We start from the raw sequence: 25412 nt of genomic DNA, 5'->3' as shown, positions 1-25412 counted from the left end.
TCGGGATGCTCGGGTCTGCATGGGGAGTGGGTGTGTATTAGCTGAGCATTGAGGACAGTTCCTCTCTCCTCCCACAGCCCAGAGATCGGCCCAGGAGCTGCCTCTGGTGGACAAGCAGAGTCTGGAGACCTGCCCTGCCCCCGGTGGGGAGAGGATGCTCCTTAACGGACACAACTTCCAGCACGACTCCAAGGTGGTGTTCGTGGAAAAGGCCCAAGGTAGAGGAGGGTATTTTGGAGCGAATGTTGAGCTGTTAAGAGATGTGTGTGAGTGTGTGAGAGTGTGAGTGTGAGTGTGTGTGAGTGTGAGTGTCCCTCTCTGTCACTGGAGTAACCCCAGGACTTCTTTCTCGCTCTTTCTCTCTCCCTCCCCCCCTCCCTCCTATTTCCCCCGCCGTCAAAATATCCTCCATGCTGCCAGAGTGCCACATGTGGTGCACATTAATGCGCTGTATTTTTAACCCAGCACATTTACATTTGCAGAAGTTTCCATTGCCTGTTCAGTGGAGGAATGGATCACAAACGCAGCATATGCTGTGTGTGCGTGCGTGTGTATTTTGTGCATGCACGTGCCCTATGCATGTACACGCTACATGTGTTTGTGCGGTGAGTGCGTGTTTGTGCAGTCACATGCGTGAGCGAGCGTGCACACACGTGTGTGTCTGTCATCCCCCAGCAGTATTTGTTTCTCTTTTTCTTACTCTAAGCCCTTCTGGTTTGGTGGGAGCGGCAAGTGTTCCCAGATGTTGATTCGAGGTGGTTTACAAACAGCAATTTCCTTGATTAGCTTTAGACAAGCAACGTTTGGGCCGAAGCTGAGCGATGTAAACACGTGCGATGCTATCAGCCCCCGGTGAGTCACCCAGTGGAGAGGGAAGCCGTCACATTGTTCCACCTGTGAAAAAGAAAAGTCCTGTGGGGGGGACTCACAATAGAGCAGTGGGGTTGTTTATCAAAACAAGAAGTGATTGTGCGCGAGGAAGGCTTTGTTATCGCCTCTCCTCTCTCAACCAGATCCCAAGGAAAGGGAGATGATCTATTCACTCTGTGTCGACGAAGGTGAACGATTTTTCCGAACAATAGAACTCTATACGACGTGTTTGCGTTTGGCTCAATAGTTCCTCAGTTGTCTGTCCGCAGCGGGTCAGAATTCCTCCGGGTTAACGATGAACAGCTCTGAAGCCAACTGTCTTTAGGGCCGGGGTGCTGTGCTTCTGCAGGCCGGCTGTTGTTGATGGTGGGTGTGCTCCCTTGTTTTTGATGAGGGTTTCCCCACGTCTGGCACTCACATTGGATTCCTGGGCAAACCTACCATGGAAACACCCTTAAGCCAGGCTTCCACCACTGCCATACACCCCCCCTTCCAAATCCTTCCAACCCTTTATCCAAGCTGCATCTGATGTGCCTCCATATCCCAGTTCATTAACTCTGTAAACTGTAAGGTCCCTATGGATCCCATTGAATCTTCTGTACAGCTGGTCTTCAAGTAGACAGACAAATAGGTACAGTAGATGGTTTCTTCATTCCTCGGGGAGAAACCAGGGCATCGTCATGAGATACTAGTAAAGATAAAGTGAATTAAAGCAACACAACATGGTATCCATTGCAGAAACATACTATTTCACCTATGGAGACATGTCCCATAGGTATTTATACATATTTGAACTAGTGACTGTGTACAGACTTAGGATTTGTTTTACATGCCTTAGTTTTAGATCGTACTGTTTATATTGTTGTTTTGCTCATGCCAAAAGCAGAGGACTGAGAAACTGTTTAACGATCAGCCTCATAAATCCAGAGTAGTGGACTCTGCTGCCGAGAGCTTAATCATTTATCTTACCAATGTGCAGTTTTCCTTTATATATTCCAGCAAATAACACCCACAAGTCTCACAAGGCAAGTTAACACTCTTGGACGTTTGTATGAATCAGTGTCTGCATGACTGCAACCATGCATTTCTGTTTGCGTGTGTGTCAATGTGGATGTGAAATAAACATACATACATATCAGTGTGTGTTTGTGTGGGTGTGGTTGTGTGCATCTGTGTGATTGTTGCTCTCCACGCGTCATACAGAAGGGAATCCCTATCTCCCTTAAGAGAGCAAGAGAGAGTCCATGCTACCACCTGCTCCCAAGTCTGCAACCAGCCTCAAAATACATAGCAGTCATCCTCGTCTGCCCCTCCCTGTCTCTCAACACAGAGATCTATGATAACATCAGCTCAGTTGTCACTCCTGGTTACAGCCAATAAGTCATAAGCGATTACTATACTGTAGTACTGCAGACATCAGCACTGTAATCTGAGCTTCGCTCAACCTGACCTCCCTTTCATTCTCCCTGTCCCAGCCTGCCCAAAAGATGCTGCCACTGATTAAACCCAGTCTTTCCATTTGGGAAATTAGGGTTTGCTCTGCACATGTCCTTTATTCACCTCTGGTCTTTTGTGGTTTGGTGTTTGAGGTATTTAAGGTTCTACTGGACAGTTGGGTAAAGAACGATAGTCAAATCGTGCAAATAGGAAGAAAAACAAAGTATGTGTGTCAAGGCATAAAAAGATAGGGATACTATTCAAAAAGTAGATATGTCTGAGTGAAAATACTCCTGATCCCAACGACCTTTACTGCGTGTCACCCCCAATCTCTTGCCTGTCAGCAATCCAGTCTGGTTCAGGAAAGTAGTAAAATTGTCCACATAGGGGGATATCTCTGTTCCTACAGTGACCTTTAAGCCAGATGTGTAGTTGTCGTAGGCGGCTGAACTTAATGTCCCCAAAATGTGTGCTGTTACTTTTGCAAAGACGAGTTATTGTCTGAAGAATGTGAACAGTATTTGTCACGATATATTATAGTATTAAAAGGATATGAAATATGAAAAATGTATATTACTCTGTGTATTGTGTATGATTATATAGAGGGTATTCACATCATGACATCATCATCAAACCCGGAAGTTATGCGGGAAAGGCCTACTGAGTGGCAAAAAACGACTTTCTGGCCCTGACAGCCCATACATCCAAACAGAAAAATCTGATTGCATTAAACAATGTTAAACTCACTTTGCCACTCGATTTGCCACTCGCTTTATGCATGCGCATACCCTCTATAGCATCGCAGTACAATATCCCATACATCATAACTTTTGTGTCTGGGTAGGTCAGTCGGTAGAGGTATCACCATTGGACCACAAGGTCATGGGTTTGATCCCAAGCACAGCACACTCGGCGTATGAGTAGCACGGCTTGGTTACGACAAGTCGTGCGGTAAGTACTGGAAGCTTGCGCTCCACCTCAGCAATCCATTTCATAGGGGTCTAGTGCATTGCAGCGGGGATAGACTCCCACGCCTCAATGTCCGACAATGTACCGACAATAAGCCTCTCTGACCTACTTACTACTACTACTTATTAACTTATTATTAAGTTATTATTACTCGGGATCATGCAAGTCAGGAACAATGTGAATCGGGAACGATGCAAGTTGGGAATGCATGCCCCAGTTGGATATGGAATACCTATTGTACCTGCTATTGGAGTACTTGCTGTACGCGTTGTTAGAGTGCCAAGTATGGTAACCGCGGGCACCGGCCTACACAGGAACGATGCAAGTTGGGAATTCATGCCCCACCCGTTTATGCAATACCCATTGTAGTTGTTGTATCAGACTACCCCTTGCACCCGTTGGCGTACCCAGTGCGCTAACGGGTACCTACTACCATACGACCAATCTGCTAAATATGGAGATCCCTGATGTCAGCAAGAACTGTTGACGTACATTAGGTTATGTGGCTGGAGTTCCATTGTGCATGCTGCCACTTATATTGGACCAGCGGCAAAAAAGCTGGAAAAATGCTAAGCTCAGCCAATCGGTGAAGCCTCCACAGACCCACGGAAAATCAGACACAGATATTTGTGTTTTTTTGTTTGTCGGAAACCAGCTGGTTTGACCAAATTTCGACTAGGCACTGCACCCCCGGGTCATCTGGGACACACACGGGAAGTTTGAGGTCAATTGGTTGGATGTGACAATCACACATGCAGACAGACGGACAGAAAGAGCAAGATTGTAGATTTATAGTTGCACTGGGGTGTCGTACACAGACGATATCGGATCCACAAGCTCACAGTGTGTTGCAACATGTTGTGAGCTTGATGTCGGCTATTTTTTGTGTAACATCCTCGTATATCTAAGTTTTACAGTATGTACAGTCAGGATTCTGCTCAGTATTTCTCTACCATTGTGGATAATGGCTGAAAATTACTGCAAGAGCCTGAAGGGAATCCTTGCGGAGGAGTCAGACATTGAGAAACACCCTTATGAAAAGAACGCTTTCACATCTGGCCAGGCATTCTGGATGGCTGCCTGCCTACTCCACAGCAGTCAGTATCATGGCGAATAACTCATGGTCTCTCTCTGAACTGAAGGCCCCGAGTCAGTTTAGCCAGCCAGCCCAGGATGTGTCTCTTTCTGTGACCTGTGACCCCAGTCTCACTGTCTCTGTGTCAGTGAGCCAAAGCAGGAAAGGTCCAAGCAGGTAGGGGCCTGCCCCGTGATTCTCCAATGCATTCCTGACCGGCTTTCCCCGGCAGCTCTGTCTAGTTGTTCTTGGCCACTGTAACCGTGCAAGTAAGAGGACCTTAAAATTGAATTGCGCAAAGATTATCACACAGTACACATGGAAGCTGCCAGGTGCTGTCTGGAATTACCCGTAGAAAATTACAGATAACCATCCTCCTTTTAACAGGCAAAACCTGCAAGAGCCTGACCAAGATGAAAGCACTGTAAATGCTGCAGTGAATGAGGTTTGAGGTTTCTTCTTGGAGAACACACACACACACACACACACACACACACACACACACACACACACACACACACACACACACACACACACACACACACACACGAGAGCAAGATGTATACTTTGCCTGCTAGTGGTTTGTGGGTCTCCTTAGAGAAATGGTTTCGTTTTTGGTGGGAGGGGGTTCGCTTTCCCCTTGGTGATGCACATGGTCAGTAGAGCTTTGGATCGGATTCATTGCATTCATAGAACAATGATTTCCACTTGAAGCCGTTTAGCGGTTTGGCCGCCTCCCCAACACTTCTGAGAACAATGGTTGTTTTCATAAACAAATAAATTATAGTCGCATAAACAGAGTCTTCATAGTTTCATCAATTACACTGTGTGGTTCATAAACTCACGGGCCTGATGGTGGAAGCCCGGGGGTCAATGTTTGATGAATAGCCGCTAGATTTATGACACAATATGCAGATGACATTGTGCAGAGACAGCACCACCTTAAGGAGCTACACTGCACTGTGCCGAAGAGTGTTCAGTATTTGAGTATGTCCTCTGCGGCTGGCCTTTATCATAGCTAGTTTTGGAGAGCTGGCTTGTCTCAATTGCAACTGCGTGCATGCAACACCCATGATACTTATGTTTTCTGAGGGCACCAAGGAATGGGAAGAAGAAGGTTCAGTCATCAGATGAGGAGGACAAGGGACCTCTTTCAACGTGCCACATCATGGGCCCAGGCTGCGCATGTGTTTATATTTACCGTGTGTTATAGGGGATTTGGGCACATGCCACCCCGCTGTTTCGCTCTGGGCACCAGAGTTACTCCACCCCAACCCCAATTAAGGAGCACAAGGAGCCGTTTGATTCCCTTTATAAACCCTGCATGACAAATAGCCGTATTGTATACTGTTTATCCCTCCCCCCCACAAGCCAGCCTTGGCTGTGTACAGTACACCAATCCTGCTGTGTCATTGGCTGCTCTGTGTTATGTCTGTCCGTGCAACGGTAATGACTTGTATAGACCACAGCTAAAGAAATGTGAATTATCAGACTTGTCTTCAACTGCAACTCTGGGATGTGGCCAAGTCAAATGGGGTTTGGGCACTGAGTGAGTCGTACTAAGAGGCGTACTGCAGGGTTTATATGGTTGAGGTGGTTTCGGGGGGGAGTGGGGGGGGGGGGGGGGGGGGTTTACAGTGGTCTAGCAAACTTCGATAAAATATTGGATATTGTCTGCGAGAGAGAGAGAGAGAGAGAGAGAGAGAGAGAGACTTTGTTGTAACTGATGTTTGTCTGTGTTTTTCATCCATCCATCTTCAACCGCTTATCTGTAGTTGGGTCGTGGGGGAAACAGCTCCACCAGAGAGCTCCAGACTTCCTTCTCCAGGGCAACATTAGTTACTTCCTCCTGGGGGATCCCAAGGCGTTCCCTAGGGAGACGCTCGAGAGGCATCCTAACCAGATGCCCGAGCCACCTAAGCTTCCAGGCACAGAAGCAACGACTCTACTCCGAGTCTCTCTCGCGTGACTGAACTTCTCACTAGGGTTGTCCCGGTCGGATCGGGTGATTGGGACAGCCCTAGTATTAATATTATATCCATATCATGATATTAGACTGGAAATTGTCTGTGATTTGCGATATTGTACTATTGTGATATGGCATAAACGTGTTCTATAAAATATAAATATCGGATCGGGAAAAATCTGTATCGGTAGATGCTCAAAATAAAATGATCGGAATCGGATTGGGAGCAAAAAACATCCCTACTTCTCACCCTATCTCTAAGCCACCCGTCGGAGAAAACTCTTTTTGGCCGCTTGTATTCGCAACCTTATTGTGTTTTTCTTTCACCAAATTGGTGGAAGTGATGTGTAGATGTTGCCATGGCTCTGGAACATTCTGTGGTTATCAGCTATCCGGTACACTCTTTTCAAACAGAGGTAGCCCACGCATTTTAAGTCCCAAAGCTTCTTTTTTTTTTCATTTCTGGAAAACAATTTTCCTGGCAGCAAGGAGGGGGGCAAAAAAGAGGACAAATTGCTCCGTTTGATATTTTTTGCTTCTGCACTAATATGTGCTGCAAAAAAGTGTACTTGTGTCTGAAACAAAAATAGAGACAGGATGATCTGAAAAACATGTTTATCTCCTGTGGGTTGATATACGTATTCCTTAAGGGCTTCCATTCTGGTGGAGAGACAGACAGACAGACAAAGAACGAGTCGGTGCAGAGAGACAGTTAAAAAGAGACAGACAGACCCTTGCAGATTAAAAAAGTTAAATTATTATACTGTGTGGATGGATGGATGGTAGTAAATTAAACGAGAGGATACTGTAAATGGAGAGAGACAGAGGAGGTGGAGGTGAATGGATGGTAGCCTGGCTAATAAGCCAGACTCAAACCACACTGTTGTGTGGTATTTGAGTCTGGAGATGCTGTGTATGGATCTTGTTTCCCGGGGGGCGGGTTCAAACATTTTCTCTTTGACGCAATTGGTCAGAGCTACTGTCAGTCAAAGGACTCAAGCATTGAACGTCACTGTACCAAAGCCCGCCCATATTGCATACCGTGTCCCGATTGGCCACACCAGTTCTCTGGTGTAGGAAATGGGCGTACAATTGAGCCTCTCCAGACCGTAATCCGCTGGCAGGCAATTTTTTTTTTGCCAACGGCTGATTCGGTCTGGCTTATTAGCCAGGATAAATTGATGGTGCCTCACACATAATAGGAGGCATCATCATGTGCCTTGTATCTCTGTCACCTCACAGCTCAGACCAGGGACGACACCCCATCCATCACGCTGTCTATGCAACTCTAACTGGCCATCAAATACCATGCAGGCATCCTCTCGTCTGAGCACAGTACGATACCCATCTCAGTTAATTTTCCTTCAATGAAGCTGGTCTGCAGAATGGCCACAGCCAGACATTTAGTTCTCAGCTGCCGTCTCCTAATGCAACAGGGCATTTTCACAGTGATTTCACGTCTGTTTTCGAGCCTTGTAAAGAAAAAGAAAAAAGTTATTAAAAAGTGCAATGGTTTCCTCCTTAATGTCATAAAACTGTGGGAAAATTGTGAAAATGTCTTTCTTTTCAGAAAAGCTTCTTATTTTTTTGTTTCAGTGAGGGACACATGTTTTCTAACAAATACCCAGTTTTATTGCCTGATGGGGAAAGCTGCTTTATTGGGACAGGTTTAAGTTGATGGGGCCTTTTTACCATAAACATTATTATGTAAGGATGACAGAAAAGGCTGATATTGGTGTGTCCATGTGAGTGTGTGTGTGCGTGCTTGCGTGTGTGTGTGTATGCATGAGGACTGAGGAGCCTTCACAATGGTGAAAAATGAGGATTAAGTCGTCAGTTTCCAGTCATCCTCTGCCCACTGGTTATCGGAATCCTTATTTTATAGCTCTTTTAACGAGCCGAGCCAGTCGGAATCGGTTCTGCGTGTTGGGAATGCACAGAGGATTGAAGTTAAGGTTTCTTCTATCCACCAACGACGTCACTCTTCTTCTCTTTCTTTCTCAGTGTTGAGAATTGCATCAGATTCCCATCCGGCTTTGTCTGTCTGTGCCATCCATCTGTAAACGTTGTCCGTCTGACTGACTCTGTCTCTTAGCAGTATTCAGTTTCTTTCTGTCTTTGTGTCTTCCTCTGTCTTCCTCTGTTTTTATAATTGTCTCGATCTGAACTTTCTCGATCTGAACTTTTTTTTTGTCTGCTACCCCCTCCCCATACAGTTGTTAGTTACGGAGTTAGACTCAGACTAAGGATATGAGCTCATGAGTTCTGGGTCAGACAAATGACGTTTGCGATAGCCTTGGCTCTCCACAGCTGTTTTATATATCACTGATGTAACAGATAATAATAACAACACTCGTCGCATTTCTTCAACAATGATTTCATCATTGTTGAATGGGAATCCAAGTAGGCTGTACTTTTTTCCCTTTTTTTTTTGGTAATGGCTTATACTGTGAAATGTCTCACTATTTTCTTTGCTCCTTTTTTTTAGATGGTCACCACCTTTGGGAGACTGAGGCCAAGGTTGACAGGGATTCCTCGAAGTCTGTAAGTAATTAAGTTATTATTATTTTTATTAGTATTAGTATTAGTATTAGTATAAGTATTTGTATCATTATCCATCCATCCACCTTCAACCGCTTATCCAGAATTGGGTCGCGGAGGCAACAGCTCCAGCAGAGAGAATTCTGTCTCAGAGCCCAAAAAGCACCGAGAGCTGTCGGAACCGGAGCCGAACAGAACCGCCTATTATAATAAATATGAGGACCGTTACCCGTACAAAACCTGAGGACCCGAAATGACCGAATGCCGTCATTATCATAATATCATTATGTACATTATTAAGAGTTCCTAAAACGCAGCCCGCTGTTGGTGGTGCTGCAGCGCCGCTACATGCTCATTGACATGAATGACACGCCACGTAAATCCCAGTCAATCATTGCGGTGTGGGCGCAGTTTGTAAATAAAAAAATAAATGTGTAAATGTGTCTTCTTAGCCATTGCTAATCCACCGTTAATTTATGTTGCACCAGTTGTTTATCATTATATCTTCAGCTTGGAGTTTCCATCCGCCTTTGCACTGCCGACAGTGCCGAGCATAAAGTTCAACACGCTATGACAACTCGATTGTTTTACCAAATTTGAACCATTAACCAAAGCGTTACCTTAACGTTAATATCAACATATTTATCCTATGATATAATATAACTTCCCTGACGTCTTTTGTTGTCATTTTGTAAGAAGCACCTGCTTCCTCACTGCATGGCTTGAGCAGAGCCATAGAGTAAGACAGAGTTACAACAACTCCGTTCACTTCACGGGGTCAGTCCAATTCTCTCTTCTACATAGGGCTCTATTTACATCCGAGCTTTCCAAAGCCACTATTTGGGGATTTAGCATTGGGGAAGGGGCGTTACCCCACTAAAGTGGCTATTTTGGTCACCTGCCTAAATCCCTAAAACACTGCATATGTGTTGTTTGGCGTTACAATAATGAAACCAATCACCGTGCCACATGCATTGCCTTTTTGAGATCCATTATCCGTTGCCCGTTATGACCAGTGCTATATTGCTTCATAGCCTTACGGTCTATATAGCCCATAGAAGAGTGATGCGTTGCTGCCTGAAGCCTCACTTGTGCTGTGCTTACCCTTTATGCCTAAACTTATTTGCCATATTTTACTATATTGAAAAACAATTTTTAATAGTCCAAATAGCCTATCTACAAACTCGCAATGTGTCGATGTAGATCAGTTGAACAAATTTAAGATATTTTTCAAAATAGTAAAAAAAAAAATAATGGCAAGAAAGTTACCCCCATCTGGTCCTTGGTCTGCCTGGCCGTCTCCTTCCAGTGGAACATGCTATTATTACTACTACTCTGAGGACGACTACTGCTATGTCTGTCTTTTTTTTCTCAGTTTTGTTTATTCAGGATTTCAGGGCATACATCAAATAAAATAATGACGTATTTACAATATACTGTATGTGACACCCATACAGGACATAACAAAAGAAAATAATGTGCCAACATATAAATGCAATATAATCACTGTTTTTACAAGAATCTACACAAAAATATGTAGATTAGTGTGCTAGTATCAAAAATAAGTACTATATTCCTATACTGCCTGCCTGTCTTATTGAGAAATCTTATTGAGATGGGTTAAGTTGCTTTGAATCTGCTGTATATTGCACAGCAAAATCCAGAGTGTTAATTTTACTTTGAAAGTGTAAAAGAGTGTCCTTGCTTTGGCCTAGAATAGCTGGGCGGCAAGCCTGGAGATGCTGCGAGGACTGAGATGGAGAGTGAGAGAGGGAGTGAGGGAGTGAGAGTGAGCAATGTGTTCTGGGAGTCTGGGAGATGGACGAGGGGATTAGAGGGTGTCTACATATGAGACACTGCACCTGCTCCCTGTGTCTCCCCACAGCATATACACACATATGCACAGATGTGTACGCGTACGCACACACACACACACGCACACGCACACACACACACACACACACACACACACACACACACACACACACACACACACACACACACATACACATACACATACACATACACACACAACACACACACAGCAGGTAGACAGCTGTGGGATGCTCTGACACACACAAGGGCTCCCTGCTCTCTCAGCCTCAGTCTCCTGGACTTGTCCCATTTAAAACACTTGACAGTGCCTTGGCAAAGGTTGTACCTATTCTATTGCACCACAAAGCAAAGCAGACTGCACATTCAGGAATACCTCACCGTCTCTGTCATTGTCAAGGACGGACTTTCCTCTAAAAACTAGATTTAGGAAAAGGTAGGGATTAAATGGTGATCTAGAATAGTTATTTACATCAGGTTTCATTAGGTCTGATGATTCAGATTACTTGGGGGTTTAGACTCTCTATAGACCTGTCTTCAAATTTCCCCCACATGGTCAATTCTTCATTCTTACGAAATAAAACAAATTGCAGTTGTCAGATAAGAACCTCTAGTGCGTAATGCTGGCCTTACACTTGGCTATATTTGAAGTGATTTAAAGTCTTAACTCAGTTGGTGCGTGCTTCACCATGACTCTCAGGTGGGGTCTTGCAGTGTTGTTCTCGTTTTGACCTTTCCAACAAAGTCAAACATGTTTGATAGTATCTTAACCACATTAACCTTGGCGTCTCTATTTTGCACATGTCATTATAGGTGAAAATGTTGTTGCCAATGTACAAGCTCACACCGCTTCGTATTGCAATGCATTGTGAGCCTAGAATGGCTATTAGTATTTTTTAATATCCGATGAATAAAAGAGGACTTAGTTTAGTCTCCCCTTTTCCACCAGTGTGAAACCGGTTGTTATTTGCGTTGTTGTTTTCCTGCCTAATTTAGAACTGGTTCAGAGTGTTTCTAACAAATTGGTTCCGAATCGTAAGCCTAAAAGTTTGTTTTTTCATGCCTTGAACTGTGAACCAAAGTGGGCGTGTCAATATTCTACAGGTTGGAAGATGCCGATGCCGTGTAAACTATGGCGAAAGCGAGCAATGTGTCTTAGTTACATTGCTGTTAAGTCCCCACCTAACCAAAATATTGTCATAGAAAAGTTTGTTATCACTTTCCGTGTTGTCTAATTACATGACCAGAATGTATCAGTGGTGTTTACCAATCTGGGACAATGTTGTTGCCTACTGTTACTGAGGGCTACTGCAAATTAGGGCTTCATATACAGTATTATTAACAATCAATCAATCGATAGACTAACATTCAGTGGTGGTATTTCCAATTTCCAATACTTTTTACTTCTACTCCACTACATTTAGGAAGCAAATATTGTACTTTTACACCACTACATTTATTTGAAAACGTTAGTTACTTTGTGGATTTTGATTATTATTACAAAACATACATTTAAAAATAGACAATCTACATTTCGGCCATTTGAAAATAGACTATGTACAATGTGACTTATTAGTCTTTCTCTGCTCAAAATGGGACAAACTAGGATGTTTAGAAGCTTTAAAACTTGAATCCATGATCGTGCTAATAATCCTCCTCCTCCCAGCGATCGGCCGTGTTGTGTTGTGAGCCCCTGACTACAGAGCAGGATTGCATCACTGCCTGGTGGGCCCATCTATGGGTGGGCCAAGGTCTTAAATCTTCTTCTTCTTTGGTTTTTCACGCATTTGACTGGATACCGCCTCTAGTGGCGGCATGGCATCGGTTAAGACATCCGAGTACTTTTTCCACCACTGCTAACACTATGCGGGTTAGAGCTGATTGGTTACGATGGCTCTTGTTAAAGACCCTGTGCAAGCATTCTATTTTGAAGTTTCACTCTGAAACAGAAAGCTGTGTGTTTTTGAACCAATCAGAATGTTGCATCCCTTCAGGGTATTTGACGTAGCTCCGCTACATGCGCGTGCGTTGGTTTGTTTACATGTCACAGAGAGACGGGCAGCAAAGGTTGTGGCTTATTTCTAACCTATAATGTTTTCATACATATTTTAGCGTGATGATTACGTTTAAAATGAGTAATACACTGTCTGGATGTCATCTTGAATGAGATTAGGTTTGTAATAAAAATCAGCTGTGTTTGGAGGTCACGCAGCGATGGGAATAAACCAGGTGAATGAAATCAAGATTCATTTTGATTCTTGCAGGACTCGACACGCATCACGTTTTCTTTCAAAGGAAGTAATTCAAATGTGATTCTTATGGACTTTTGATATAAAAATAGTTAAAATACACAAAGATGGACATTTTACCATTGTTTTGGCATAGATTGTTAGGTATGCCCATATGATGACCACAGATATGCTCTAAAAGTGTGAAAAACGTATTTTTCATTTCGCGGACCGGTTTGCTAGAAATCACCAAGGTTCCAAGAATCCAGAACAGAACTGGTGCTGGAACTACGACTGCAGGTGTACCAGTCTATGAGGCTGACAATTTCAGCATCCCCTGCATCCCTAGAGAGAAAGAGATTTGAAGAGTTCAGGAGCAAGGGATTGACCACAGGGAAATCGAATGAGAGTATAGAAGCTATTCAGAAAGAGTGTAAAAATCATTTACTCACTTCTTTTTCAGGAGACATTGAGCAATATTGCATTAATAATTAATACACTTGGCTGCATCAGTAGGACACAGTATTAGGAAGATGTATCTCCAAATCACCCAAAATGGCAAAAAAAGAACGGCAAAATGTTTAATGCATTTAGAGTATCGCTAAACCTGCTGGAACTTTATATATTTTTAAGCTGTGCGATTCCCCATCCCTTTAATAAAATTAAAGCAGGACATTTACCTTATTCTCATTTTGCTCTTACGTCGAGAGGGAGTGTGGGACTGGGAACCCCCATGAGTATGACAATGATAACCATAGCCTCATCATTCCTTCAAGTGACCGATGGCCATATTTCTGCTCGGTATATGCACAGTTTATAATTTAAGCTAGCGGATGACAGATTCAGAAGGCTGTTTTCCTGTGTTGTGCAGTGCAGTTTGGAAGGCAATGAGGAAGAGTGGGTGAAGTGCCCCATCTGGCTTCACTTGACTTTATGACTGCATTGATTTAACTCATCGTGTGTCATGTCTCACCTGTACCTGTCAGAGTTAGCCTTCCTCCAAACCATAATACTCAGACAGATGACTTCCTTTCTGGCTACTGAATAGTGTGCGTGTGCACATGCGCTCTCTCTCTCACACACACACACACACACTCAGAGGTGATTTATACTCTGTTGTACGACCTAAAATGGTCTTGCACACGCCGATCCATAAGCTCACATTGTGTTTCAATATTCTCTTACTGTAAGAATTATAAATGGGGCTTCATACTGACACGTATACTCGCATTCATATAACAATATGACACGCAATCTACTAATTCTGCACTTAGGCCCAAATTTACATTACATTGCATTAATTTGAGATTTGAGATTTTCAGAAAACTTTTAGGAAATAGAATTGCGTTTCTCAAAAATAGCTCACAGCGAGTCACTTCATGCCGCTTAGTTTGAAGTTTAGTTTGAAATTTTTTTTAACACTCGTCGGAGTGATTTAAGTCATCTCTTCTGGGGGGTTTTTGCGGCCAAAACATTCTGCAGGTCTTTGGCACAAAAAGGTTTTAGTACTACCGATTTAGGCACTTGTAGAATCGGCCTCAGGTCTTAATGGGTTAAGCAAACAAACATCTACACCTTCACCTAAAACACGCACGCACGCACGCACGCACACACGCAGCGTAACTTCCACCCACTCATATAAACACATATATCTTGTGTAGTTTACATGGCCAGGGGTTGAACCCGGTTTCTTGGCTTCTCGTGGCTCTGTGCTCGCTCCTGAGACAGCAGGGAGCTGCGCAGGGGAAATAAACTGTCTGGATCCTCCCTAGTTGAATTTAGAGTAACTCGCCATGAAAACAACCATAGTTTACTATGACCTTATTTCAGGGCTTCTCACTGTCTCTCCCATATGGACTATAATCTGTTTTTAAAAAAGTAGTTTTTTATATCTAGGCTTAGGGGTATATGGGAAAATGGAAATCAAAATCAGTTTGAGAATAGTATTTATGGTCATTTCATTGCTTCCTGGCTCTGGTAATATCCTTACTCGGCATTGAGTGTATTTGATTTATTTATTCGGGACTGTAAGGACTGGGTTTAGTCAAAGATATTGTCAAGAGAGGAGTCTATGTCATTTGACCTAGCCTGTTCATATTTAGCAACACAACCCTATACAACCCTATTAATTGGGACTCTGAGATCTGTGAGGAAAAGTTAAAGATATCCCTGCCCATAATTGTTCTGTTTTACACCTGGCATCCCTATTTTTGGCCAAAACAATAGCACAAAAACAGCTCACAGTTTGTAGATCGGCTATTTTTGTTATTTGTGTCATACAGTAAGTATAGGGGTTAAGTTATTAACCTATTCTCCATCACACAACAGTGTTGCGAGCTCTATAAGAGATATTTGTTCGTCCTTTTCAATCACTAGAGGTTCGGGCTGCTACGCGGCCCTCACACCTACATCGCACATCCGATCCGACCAATATGTCTGAGCTATAGTGTCGGGGGCTTATGTTATCTCTGTGTGTGTTGCAGAATTCACTTCTGGTTGAAATCCCTCCTTATCGGAACCAGAGACTATCCACCCCAGTCCAAGTGAATTTCTACGTATGCAACGGCAAGAGGAAACGAAGCCAATACCAGCGTTTCACCTATGTGCCTGCCAATGGTAAATTCTCTTTCTCTGACTCATTCATTTTTCACTCTTAGGCATTTACTGACGCTGTTGGGGGATTCATACCTCTGCTTTTGATATCCCCCTCTGGTCATTTTTTTAAAATTATTATTACATATATTATTATTATTTCATCACTGTAGACTGTCTGATATGTTTGATAGGCCTATTTGTTCGATAATATCACAATTTAACAATTTCAAAACAATTTCAAAATAGAGGGTATGTCATGCATAAAGTAAGTGGCAAATCGAGTGGCAAAGTGAGTTTAACGTTGTTTAATGCAATCAGATGTTCTGTTTGGATGTATGGGTTGTCAAGGCCAGAAAGTAGTTTTTGTCACTCAGTAGGCATTCCCGCATAACTTTCAGGTATGATGATGTGACACGCATACCCTCTATAGCAGATCAGCCATTTTTCGCGTATATGTTTTTAAAACAAATCAAATTCTACCCTCACTTTAGTTATTCAAGGACCACTTCACCACTTTTCAACCTATCTTCATATAATTGGTCCTCACTAATGTTCATGATCAAATATTTTATTCAGGCAGATGTTTTTTTAAACAAGATTTATTTTAAAATATATTTGGTAGGTAGGCCATTCTCCAAACCATTATATTTCGCAGCTTACGCACAGCTGTCTGTTGTAGTGTTGACATTGGCTTGGCAGGTATTAAAGAACATCTCATGTGTCAAAACCGCGGGGGTCCACGGTAGTCTGCGTGGGGGTCCGCGGGTACAGCGGGGGTCCCCACGGAGGTCGGCGCGGGGGTCCGCGGTAGTCTGCGTGGGGGTCCACGGGTACAGTGACAAGACTGAGACTCAAATGTGTTACTGTTACCCATTAAATCAGCGGGTGTGCTCTCATGCAGGTCTACGCACTGTTTAGCTGCGCTGCACTGTTATGCTCAAATTAGTTGGCCTAAAGAATTCTGAGGCATTGGCGGCGGGTTCCAGTTTCATCAAAGTAGTGTCGGATGGTTTGACTTCATGGCTGTTCAGCTAGCATCCCATGGCTGAGAGGTCGGCTAGAGGCAAAAAGTGTCTGGTTGCCTAGAGACGAGGCAGCCAATACAGCAGCCAATGAGAATGATAGCTTGCTAGTACGGGCACTACGAGGCAGCCAATGAAAATGATAGCTTGCTAGTACTGGCACTACGGGCACCATGGTAGCCAATGAGAGAGATAGCTTGCTAGTCCAGAAAGGCAACACGATCGTTCATAAACCAGCTCCGCTGTGCTTCACACAGCAGCTGGTAAGAATTGTGCTATTTTGTCATGATCATATAGTGAGGACCAATTATATGAAGATAGGTTGAAAAGTGGTGAAGTGGTCCTATAATGCCAAATCCAACTCTGTCTGCCCTTTGTCCTTTCAGATCCTAGACAAAATGAGAATGATCTTAGCCACCATTTTTTACATCTGAGAACGAGAACAAACCGATTGTGTTCCCCTTGTCTTGTGGTTTGCAAGGGAGGAACAAAGCAACACTATTATTACTCCATTGTAAAAATCTATCTCAATAAAATTTGTTCTTTTCCATACCTGTAGCTGTTGGAACTCTGCTATGAATGGGGCATAGAAGGGCGGGGAAATGCAAGGCTATGGGAAAGGCCTGTCATGTGAATAGCAAACCTATTGCCAGACTAAATAAAACCGCTGACCCAACAGCTGAAGAAAAAAAAGCACTGCTAATTGCCGCTGGGAGTTGGAGCGAGCATCCAGGGTGGTTCAAAGCTGTGATTCAACGGCACTGGCCCTGCCCTGTATGTGGGCGCCACAGCGCCCTGCTGTGAAAGTGGAGTATTGTCCTGCAGGCTGGTGAGGGAGAGTCTGGCAGGGGACAATCAGAAGCAGGGGACAGCCAGTCTGGTCACTGTCTTCTAGAAAGGATGTACATTTCATGAAGCATGCAGGCTGAGATGGTTTATGACTCAAGCGGCTGAGAATCAGGAAGAACATTGTTGTACAAGTGAGGTGGTGGACATATTATGGTTGATGTCTCAAGCGGCTGAGAATCAGGAAGAACATTATTGTACAAGTGGCAGATCTGGTGAATGTGTACAGTACAGTAAAAAAAAAAGAAAAAAGAAAGGGTTCAATTTGTAATTTATTTTATTAACCACATAAGCTCACAATACATTGTGAGTTTGTATATCTGTGTTGTGGAGACATCTGCTATTTAAAGAATAATGTTTTTGTGTGTGGTTACTATGTTTTTGAAGCTTACCCATAAAGATCCTGGTGGTCTTTGGCACTATGCATAAAGCATTCATATGGATTTGTACCTCCAACAATGTGGTTTCCAGACCAGCACTGAAAACTGGTGCGATGTGCATGCAACATGACATATTGGCATATTAAGCAATAGATCCTGAAATGCTAAATGAGGGCAAAGAGGCAGGTTTGAGGTACTATAAAACACCTTTTTTTGGGTGCAAAAAAAAACTAGGTGAATATGAACATTTATTGATCAGAGAGATTTTTCTGAGGAATGAAACCACGTGTTCCCAAAAGGAAGTGCATGTATTTAATTCAGAGGGATGATATCAAAAGCAGAGATGTGCAAATGAATAATGATGCCGCCGGATTCTGAATCAGTTTGTTTACATATTTTAATTCATACCTTGACTAGAACTTTTCACGCTATAGAGTGAGAGTGTGCAATTGTAGCCTTTTGGCAAGCGTTAAAGTAACACTGGAGTTTTACTGTGTGCACTCTCACAAGGTTTTTTGTGGCAAAGACAAACATTTGCAGTTCTCCCACTCGTTTTGTGTGATTTCTGCATCTGTCTGTCCTCCACTAACAGACACGCTTCCTGTGGCTGTGCCGAAAATAGGGGTGCGCCTGCTATTTTAGTCTTGTGGTTGGTGTAAAGGCGTCTCATCAGAGTTCCTGCTATAGAGTTGTTGACAGAGGAAGGAGGGAGGGCTGGACGGCAGTGTGCTCTATCATGCCAGTGTTTCACAAACCTTTCAGCTCTTGACCCCCAAACAATACATTTTGAATTTACCACTTATAGGGAAAATAGACTATTTTCAAGTTCTTCTTCTTTTATGCTTGAACTGTTCCTACCTAATCTATTCTGCTGTACAGTATATAGAATATATTGTATAAGTTGTTTACATAAGGTTAGGTGGCAGCTACTGAAAAAATGCTGTTGGTGTATATTATGTATACCATGATTATATGCATGTGTACATACGCTGGTGTATACACTGACCGATTTGTTTTGCTGCTTCTTGCACTCTCGTACTTTCTTTTTAATATCTTTTTATGGTTTTATCATTATTGTTTTTGTTATATCTGATGGAAGCAAAAAAAAGAAAAAGGTTTACTCTAGTCTAATGTACCTGTACTAGACAATAAAGCACAACCCTTGAACCTCACAATGCCTATTTCACATTGCCGTGCGTTGCGAGATATAACTATTTCTTTTTTTAATTTATGGAAACTTCTGAAATTCTTTTGTTTTTGTTTGGGGGGGGGGGGGGGGGGGGGTAAATAATCATTTAAAGAAATTGTAAGAAACACAAACAAAAAGGGATATTTACTCATGATCCCCCCCCCCCAAAATATATATTTATGGGTTAGTGTGTCCAGGAATCCGTTGCACTACGTGTAGTCTCACAGATTTTAGTATTCATACTGTCTGCGACTCACCGTCGCCAGAAAATGGAAGTGAAGTGATTGCGGTGTCACGCATCTCGTCTTCCCAACCAACAAACTTCAATGAAGTATAGGGTTTTAATGGTTCAAGTGGTCACCCAGCCAGTCGCGCTGCGATAGAAAATAAAGACTCTCAAAAGACCTGGCTAAGAAGACAAGCAACCTGGCAAAACACAGATTGCACAAACCTCCACAAGTACAGACAAAATAAAAATCGAATAAAAACGGTTGACTGTAGGTAGCCAAAACAAACTGAGAACGTCCAATAAGACACGCTGTAAAAAGAATAAAGCAAGAGTTATTTACTGCTTTAACCCTGAACCCAAGCACACGCTTCTCTTCCTAATGTGAAACAGCTTCTCAATCCCCACATCCATGAAAAGAAGTGATAGATCCCCTTTTACTGTGATTAAAGAAAGCTGATGCGGTGATGAAACTGGGGCTGAGAACATTGCACTCGTTTCCCTATAGATGGACAGCGCTGCGTGGCTTGTTATATAAGATTGATGCTGTATCATAAACGGGAGCAGATTGAGGGCCCTCATTTCAAATCTTTATGTTCAACATGAGCTATGCTGGAATCTGGCCGGGTGGCCAAGTCCTGGGGACTAAGAACAAGGCTGCGGAGAAAGACCCGGCTTGTCTGAGCTCCAGCCATGGTCCCCGCTTGTAAAATCACCACAGTCCGCAAAGCCTCGAGCGCACCACTCCACCATTTTGTTTCACTTAGCCATGCCTTGAACTAAGCGGTTATGTTAAAACGCATGCACGCACGCGCGCGCGCACACACACACACACACACACACACACACACACACACACACACACACACTTTTACATTGAGTTGAAACCTCTCCTGCATCTCTCTTAGAATGCAGTATGCGATAATTTGTTTGAAATTGCAGAACCCCATTGAGTACGAAGCTTCTACGGCAGCCGCATATTTCATATTACACATTTAGAGGATATTAGCGCCAGGGAAGGATCCAAAGAAAATAGGCCCTTTTATTATAGAACCAGCTGGATGTCTCTTGTGGTGATGATTCATCCCTTTTTTTCCCTGTTTTGTGAATATTTTCAGCCCGGGTGGGAGAGCTCAGGGCCTAGACACAGAGTCTCATTGATGCGACTGTTTGTTTGGCACTGGGTATCCTAGCCACAAACCCACTCACTCACACACTTACTCTCCCGATCACACTCGCAAAGGGGGCCGAGATGTATGTTTACTAATGATTCTTTCTTCTTATTCTTTCTTTTCTTCTTTTTCTCTCTCTGTGTGCCTCTATTATCAGTCCCGACAATAAAAACAGAGCCACACGACGACTACGATCTGGTCTGTACTCAGCGCAGCACTGGCCTGGCGTTGCACCCCAAACCATACTTCACCCCGCAAGTCATGACTCCCATGATGCCCTCTGACCTCCGATACCCCGTGGCCCAGCAGAGACTGGCAGCCAAGCCTTCCTCGATATCCTCCTCATCCTCCCCCAGCACCAGCCCTAAACTGCACGATCTCTCGCCCACTCACTTCTCCAAGAATCCACATTCTCCGGTGCCACACGTGTCCATCATCCAGGAGACCCCCGGACGCTACCACCAGCCGTCGGACCTTTACACAGCCAGCAGTGCCTCCTCCTCCCCGACCTCCCAGTCGTCTACACCTGGCACAGGCCCCGAGACCCCCTTCTCCCTGATGCCAGCCAGTGGCAGCACTAGCCCAGTGGCACGGCCGCTCCCCAAGGTGTCGGAGAGAGGCCGCTCCTCCCTGCAGGAAGGGGCCAGCCCCCCCACACTGGCCATTAACATCAAACAGGAGCCACAGGAGCTAGACCAGATGTACCTTGATGATGGTGAGTACGAAATGATGGCAATGACATAAAACTAGATACGGTGCAGACGTCAACAAGGCCTCCCCAAGCAGTTGCCATTTTTCATATTGTTATAATGATGTGCTTTTGTTAAGGAATGATATAGCTTGTCTTTAACACCAATTTATAGTTTATTTTCCCCCCGATTGCTGTCAGCCTGTCATGTGTGGTAACTTATATGGTAACTAGATCAAAGGAACCTGATAGGCCTGATTAATATATCATGCCTTAAATCCTGTACGAGGCAGCCAGGTTCAAGACCTCGCTGATAAAATAAGTGCAGCTTTTTGCAACTCTATTATTTATCTTAGGTCGGCTAGAAGAGAGACTTTATGATCTCATTGGTTTGGGGCCTCTGCATTCACGACTGAAGTTCTGAGGGCTGTAACGTACGTACTGCACTGCAGTGATTCGAAATAAATGAGATAAATGAGCTTCCCTGGGGCAGGACAACAGTGCCTGGGCCCCATACACAGTAAATCACATGGAGGAAACCTGCTCTGTCATTGCAAGTCGATGAAGGAGCACTAACCAGCAGCTATCGGTTCAACATAGAGAGAGCGAGAGTAGTGTCAGGGCTTTGATGTGTTACCAGAGCCCCAGCTGAACAGACTGACTTCCTGATGATGGTGCCAGGACTACAGATGTATGGTTCCCCTCGCTCTCATGCCACTTCCTGATAACCGTCTGGATAAATAATATAAAACTAAAACCCAATTATCGGGGGAGGGGGGGCACACGACACTGTCAATAGTACGGTTTTATTTATAATTTCCCTCAAACTGTTGTATCACTGCTGTGCACATATCCTGGGGGTTGTCGAGTTCAAACTGGAAGTAGGTATAGTAAAGTGAAGTGAAGTATTAAATAGTACAGTCATTTAGAACAATTGTATATATTTCTTAGGATTTCCCCCCCTCCACTTGTTTTCATTGGCAAATTGAAGGAAATGTCTCTTATGCGTTCCAAACTTAATGTGGCTTCACACTCTGTTAATAGGTTTGGCAAAGATTGCTATTGGTTTTGGTTTCACAGGCTCACTCAGGTGTGGTGTTACTGTAATTCCTTGTCAGCCATGCTCGTGAAAGCTTACACAAGAAAATATGAGATTTTTAGGGAGCTTAGGGATTTTAAAGGTGCTGTAAGTAATATATTTGTATTAAAACTTTTTTTCTTTTCATTCTTTATAAAAATATATTTTGAAAGAGCTGTAGAGATGGGGAAACACATGTTGACTAACTATAAACTATAGCAATGATTACTATCAGAATATGCAGTATTTAACATAAGGAATTATTTCACCATTGTTATGTGCTTCAGCATTATTAGTATGGTTTTATTGAGGTGAAGCACTTACTACGAATAATTTGACACTGATTCCATTTAATTTGACACTATATTTTGATACAATATATTGACCTGTAACTGGTAGTGAGTCACTTTTTCCCAGACCATGTAGCATAACTGGCTCGGAGCCTGGTCTATAGGCAGCAGGGTCTAGCCTTGTGCTCCTGTGGCTAAGGGAGATGGAATAGGGCCATGCTGCAATACAACTTGCTGTGTAGTAAGGTTTGGAGTTTGTCTTTTGGGCTCAGAGAAATGCTGGAAGAATTTGGACTGAGATGTAAATTATGACAGTAACTTCCGATTGCTCCTAATAGTTAGAATAGTTAGAAATGCAGAGGAGTCATCAAAGTAAAATTGATTAATTTAACTTCTACTGCACAAGTTGTGTGTTGAGAGGTGAGGTAAACACAAGTGAGAATGTGTTTGCAGTAGGGTAATATAATGTATTGTGGTAATACAACAATCGCTGACTATTTAGTATAGTTTTGTGTGATTGGCAGTGTATGTAAACATATGAATTGTCCTGAATCAGTGAATCCATCATTCTAAAACCTTAAAGGTGCACTACGTTTTTAGTAACAATTTTAGTTGTTGTTAAAATAAGTGTTTATGTAAATTATATTCCCATTTTAACCATTGCTTTCTCATTTTCAGGTCAGGATACCAATTTAATCAAACCAGGATATCATACAGCTTACAGAATTAACAAGTGAAATTGGAAGTGAGGTTACAAAGAAGTGAGCAGACATTTGGAACTAGATCACTATTCAAATGAAGCTGATAAAGGGGTACTCTCTCCCAATTGGCTGAATTTGGCAACACACCTGGAAATTTAACAAAAGCTCTAAAGCAATGATTGCAGAAGAGCTTTAACAAAAAAACTAACAAATAAATGATATATTACATACACTACCTTTAATTATTGTGGGGTCGCTGCAACAGCAGCGTCACCAGTGTAATGTCGTCAAAAGGAAACTTTGGCACCTAACTAGTGCCAAGTTTGTAGCGTGCGATCAGACTTGCAAGATATGGTGGTGCCATACCTTTGGTTGCTTTGAATGCCAGCATCAGAGTTTTGTACTCAATGGAGGGAGCATTGGAGGGAGCCATCAGTGGCCATCAGTGGTTGTGAGGTGTCTGCTTGGGTCAGTCACTCGATTCAAATGTTGAATCGTGGTTTTGTGATGCATGGCAAGTTTGGCAACCCTTTGAAAAAGTATTTCTTTCAAGCAAGTAGCCTACTTCAGCCTAACTCGAATACAAATTTGACAGATAAACTTGCATTTGAAGTTGAGTGATATTTGACCAGGTGTATTTATGCTTTGACTTACTAAGTACTGTGATTGAGTACTTTGTCGAATGTATAAATTATATTGTTTCTTATTGTCGTTCTTTTGTTTTTAGCTTTTTGCCTTTATTGATAGTTATTAGTGAAGACAGACGGGAAAGTAGGAAGGAGAGGAGGGGAGAGACATGCAGCAAAGGTCGTCATGAACGGGACTCGAACATGCGACGCACTGTCAGGCCAGAGCCTATATGTGGCATTCTCCTGGACCACATGGCCAGCGGGTGCCCCCTTATTGTCGTTCTTAATGTCTGGCATATTGCATACAAACTCGACTATTAAAATGATACATTTCATGATGATATAACTTGGAGCAGGAAACATCCTGATCCCCCATACTTTAAGTAGCCTACATTCACCAATTATTGACAGTCTCATCACTGCTGGGGGACGACATGTGTGCTGGCTGTGGCATGCACTGAAAATGGCAGATCTGCAAGCTCACAACATGTCACGGTGTAACATGTTGTGTAGACCTGCTATTTTCAGTGTGTGACACTGGCGCTTAACTGAGTATAGCTGGGCTTTTTACTGTAAACCAGCAGGAACCTTAGTAAAGGCCAAGAACATCTTGTGGCCTCGGACCTGCCATTGTAGTAAACCGAGGGGATTTGTGGTTCTTCTTCTCCTATATCCCCCATCCTTTATTCTGTCATTGTTCCGGTAGCAGCGGTGTCAGAATAATGTATCTGGATTGAGCATTGGGTTTGATTACCTTCCAGTTTTATACACCCCTTGTATATGTATTTATTTATTTTACTATGCATGCAGCAACTTTTAACTTCATGTGTAATGAACCATGCTGTCATGGAGGTAACATTAGGTCAAGACTAAGAGGTAGAACAATAACATAATTTATATAAAGTGTTGGGGTAGTTACTATTGTGGTTCTTCTCCTATCCCCCATCGTTTGGTTAGCTTATTTATAGATTTTGAAGATGGCTGTTAGCTTGACAGTGTAGCGGTTCTCCCGGTGTTATTGTGTTAAAAGAGGCTGTCATTGCGAGACCGGATTCTGTTGACGCGTTTGAACCCCTTTAATGAGTCAACCAGAGTTGTCCTGCTAATTGTTTGGGAGTTCCTCGTTTGTCCTGGGCCTTCCTGCTAGAAAAGGCAATCTATATCAGTCAGCCCCAGCTGCCATGGAACTCGATGTGACAGGAAACAGGTTCCTCAATTGCTTCATATCCATCGCTACCCTTCCTGCATGCCGGAGTGCTGTGTTAGACACGTACAATAACTAATAACTCTCCCTAATAAGGTAATTCCTTGTAGCAGCGGTGTCAGAATAATAATGTGTGTCTGGATTTGAGCGTTGGGTTTGATTACCTTCCAGTTTTATACACCCCTTGTATGTATTTCTTTTACTATGCATACAGCAACTTAACTTCATGTGAAGTGAACCATGCTGTCATGGAGGTAACATTAGGTCAAGAGGTAGAGCAATAACATTATTTATATACAGTAACTGTTTATTATATTAGATTTTGTTAGAGCTGTGAAGAGTCCTGTCCTTTTAAGCCATATTTATATATATATATATATATTTGTTTTTTAAAGATTTGTTTTTTGGCTTTTTGCCTTTATTGATAGTTATTAGTGAAGACAGAAGGAAAGTGGGAGGGAGAGAAGGGGAGA

General features: G+C 43.1%; 1 protein-coding gene across 1 annotated transcript in view; it reads left to right on the top strand.

Annotated features, from left to right (window-relative positions):
* The window catches only part of nfatc1 (nuclear factor of activated T cells 1), a 44504-nt gene that overhangs the window by 13916 nt on the left and 5176 nt on the right, over positions 1-25412 (top strand). Inside the window, exons 6-9 of the mRNA XM_079522739.1 lie at positions 78-218; positions 8806-8861; positions 15403-15535; positions 20507-21064. Of these exons, the coding sequence (XP_079378865.1) occupies positions 78-218; positions 8806-8861; positions 15403-15535; positions 20507-21064 (888 nt within the window). The remainder of the gene's footprint in view (positions 1-77; positions 219-8805; positions 8862-15402; positions 15536-20506; positions 21065-25412) is intronic.

This window comes from Electrona antarctica, assembly GCF_951216825.1.
Source record: "Electrona antarctica genome assembly, chromosome: 15".
NCBI lineage: Eukaryota > Metazoa > Chordata > Actinopteri > Myctophiformes > Myctophidae > Electrona > Electrona antarctica.
This window is presented reverse-complemented; position numbering and strand designations above follow the sequence as displayed.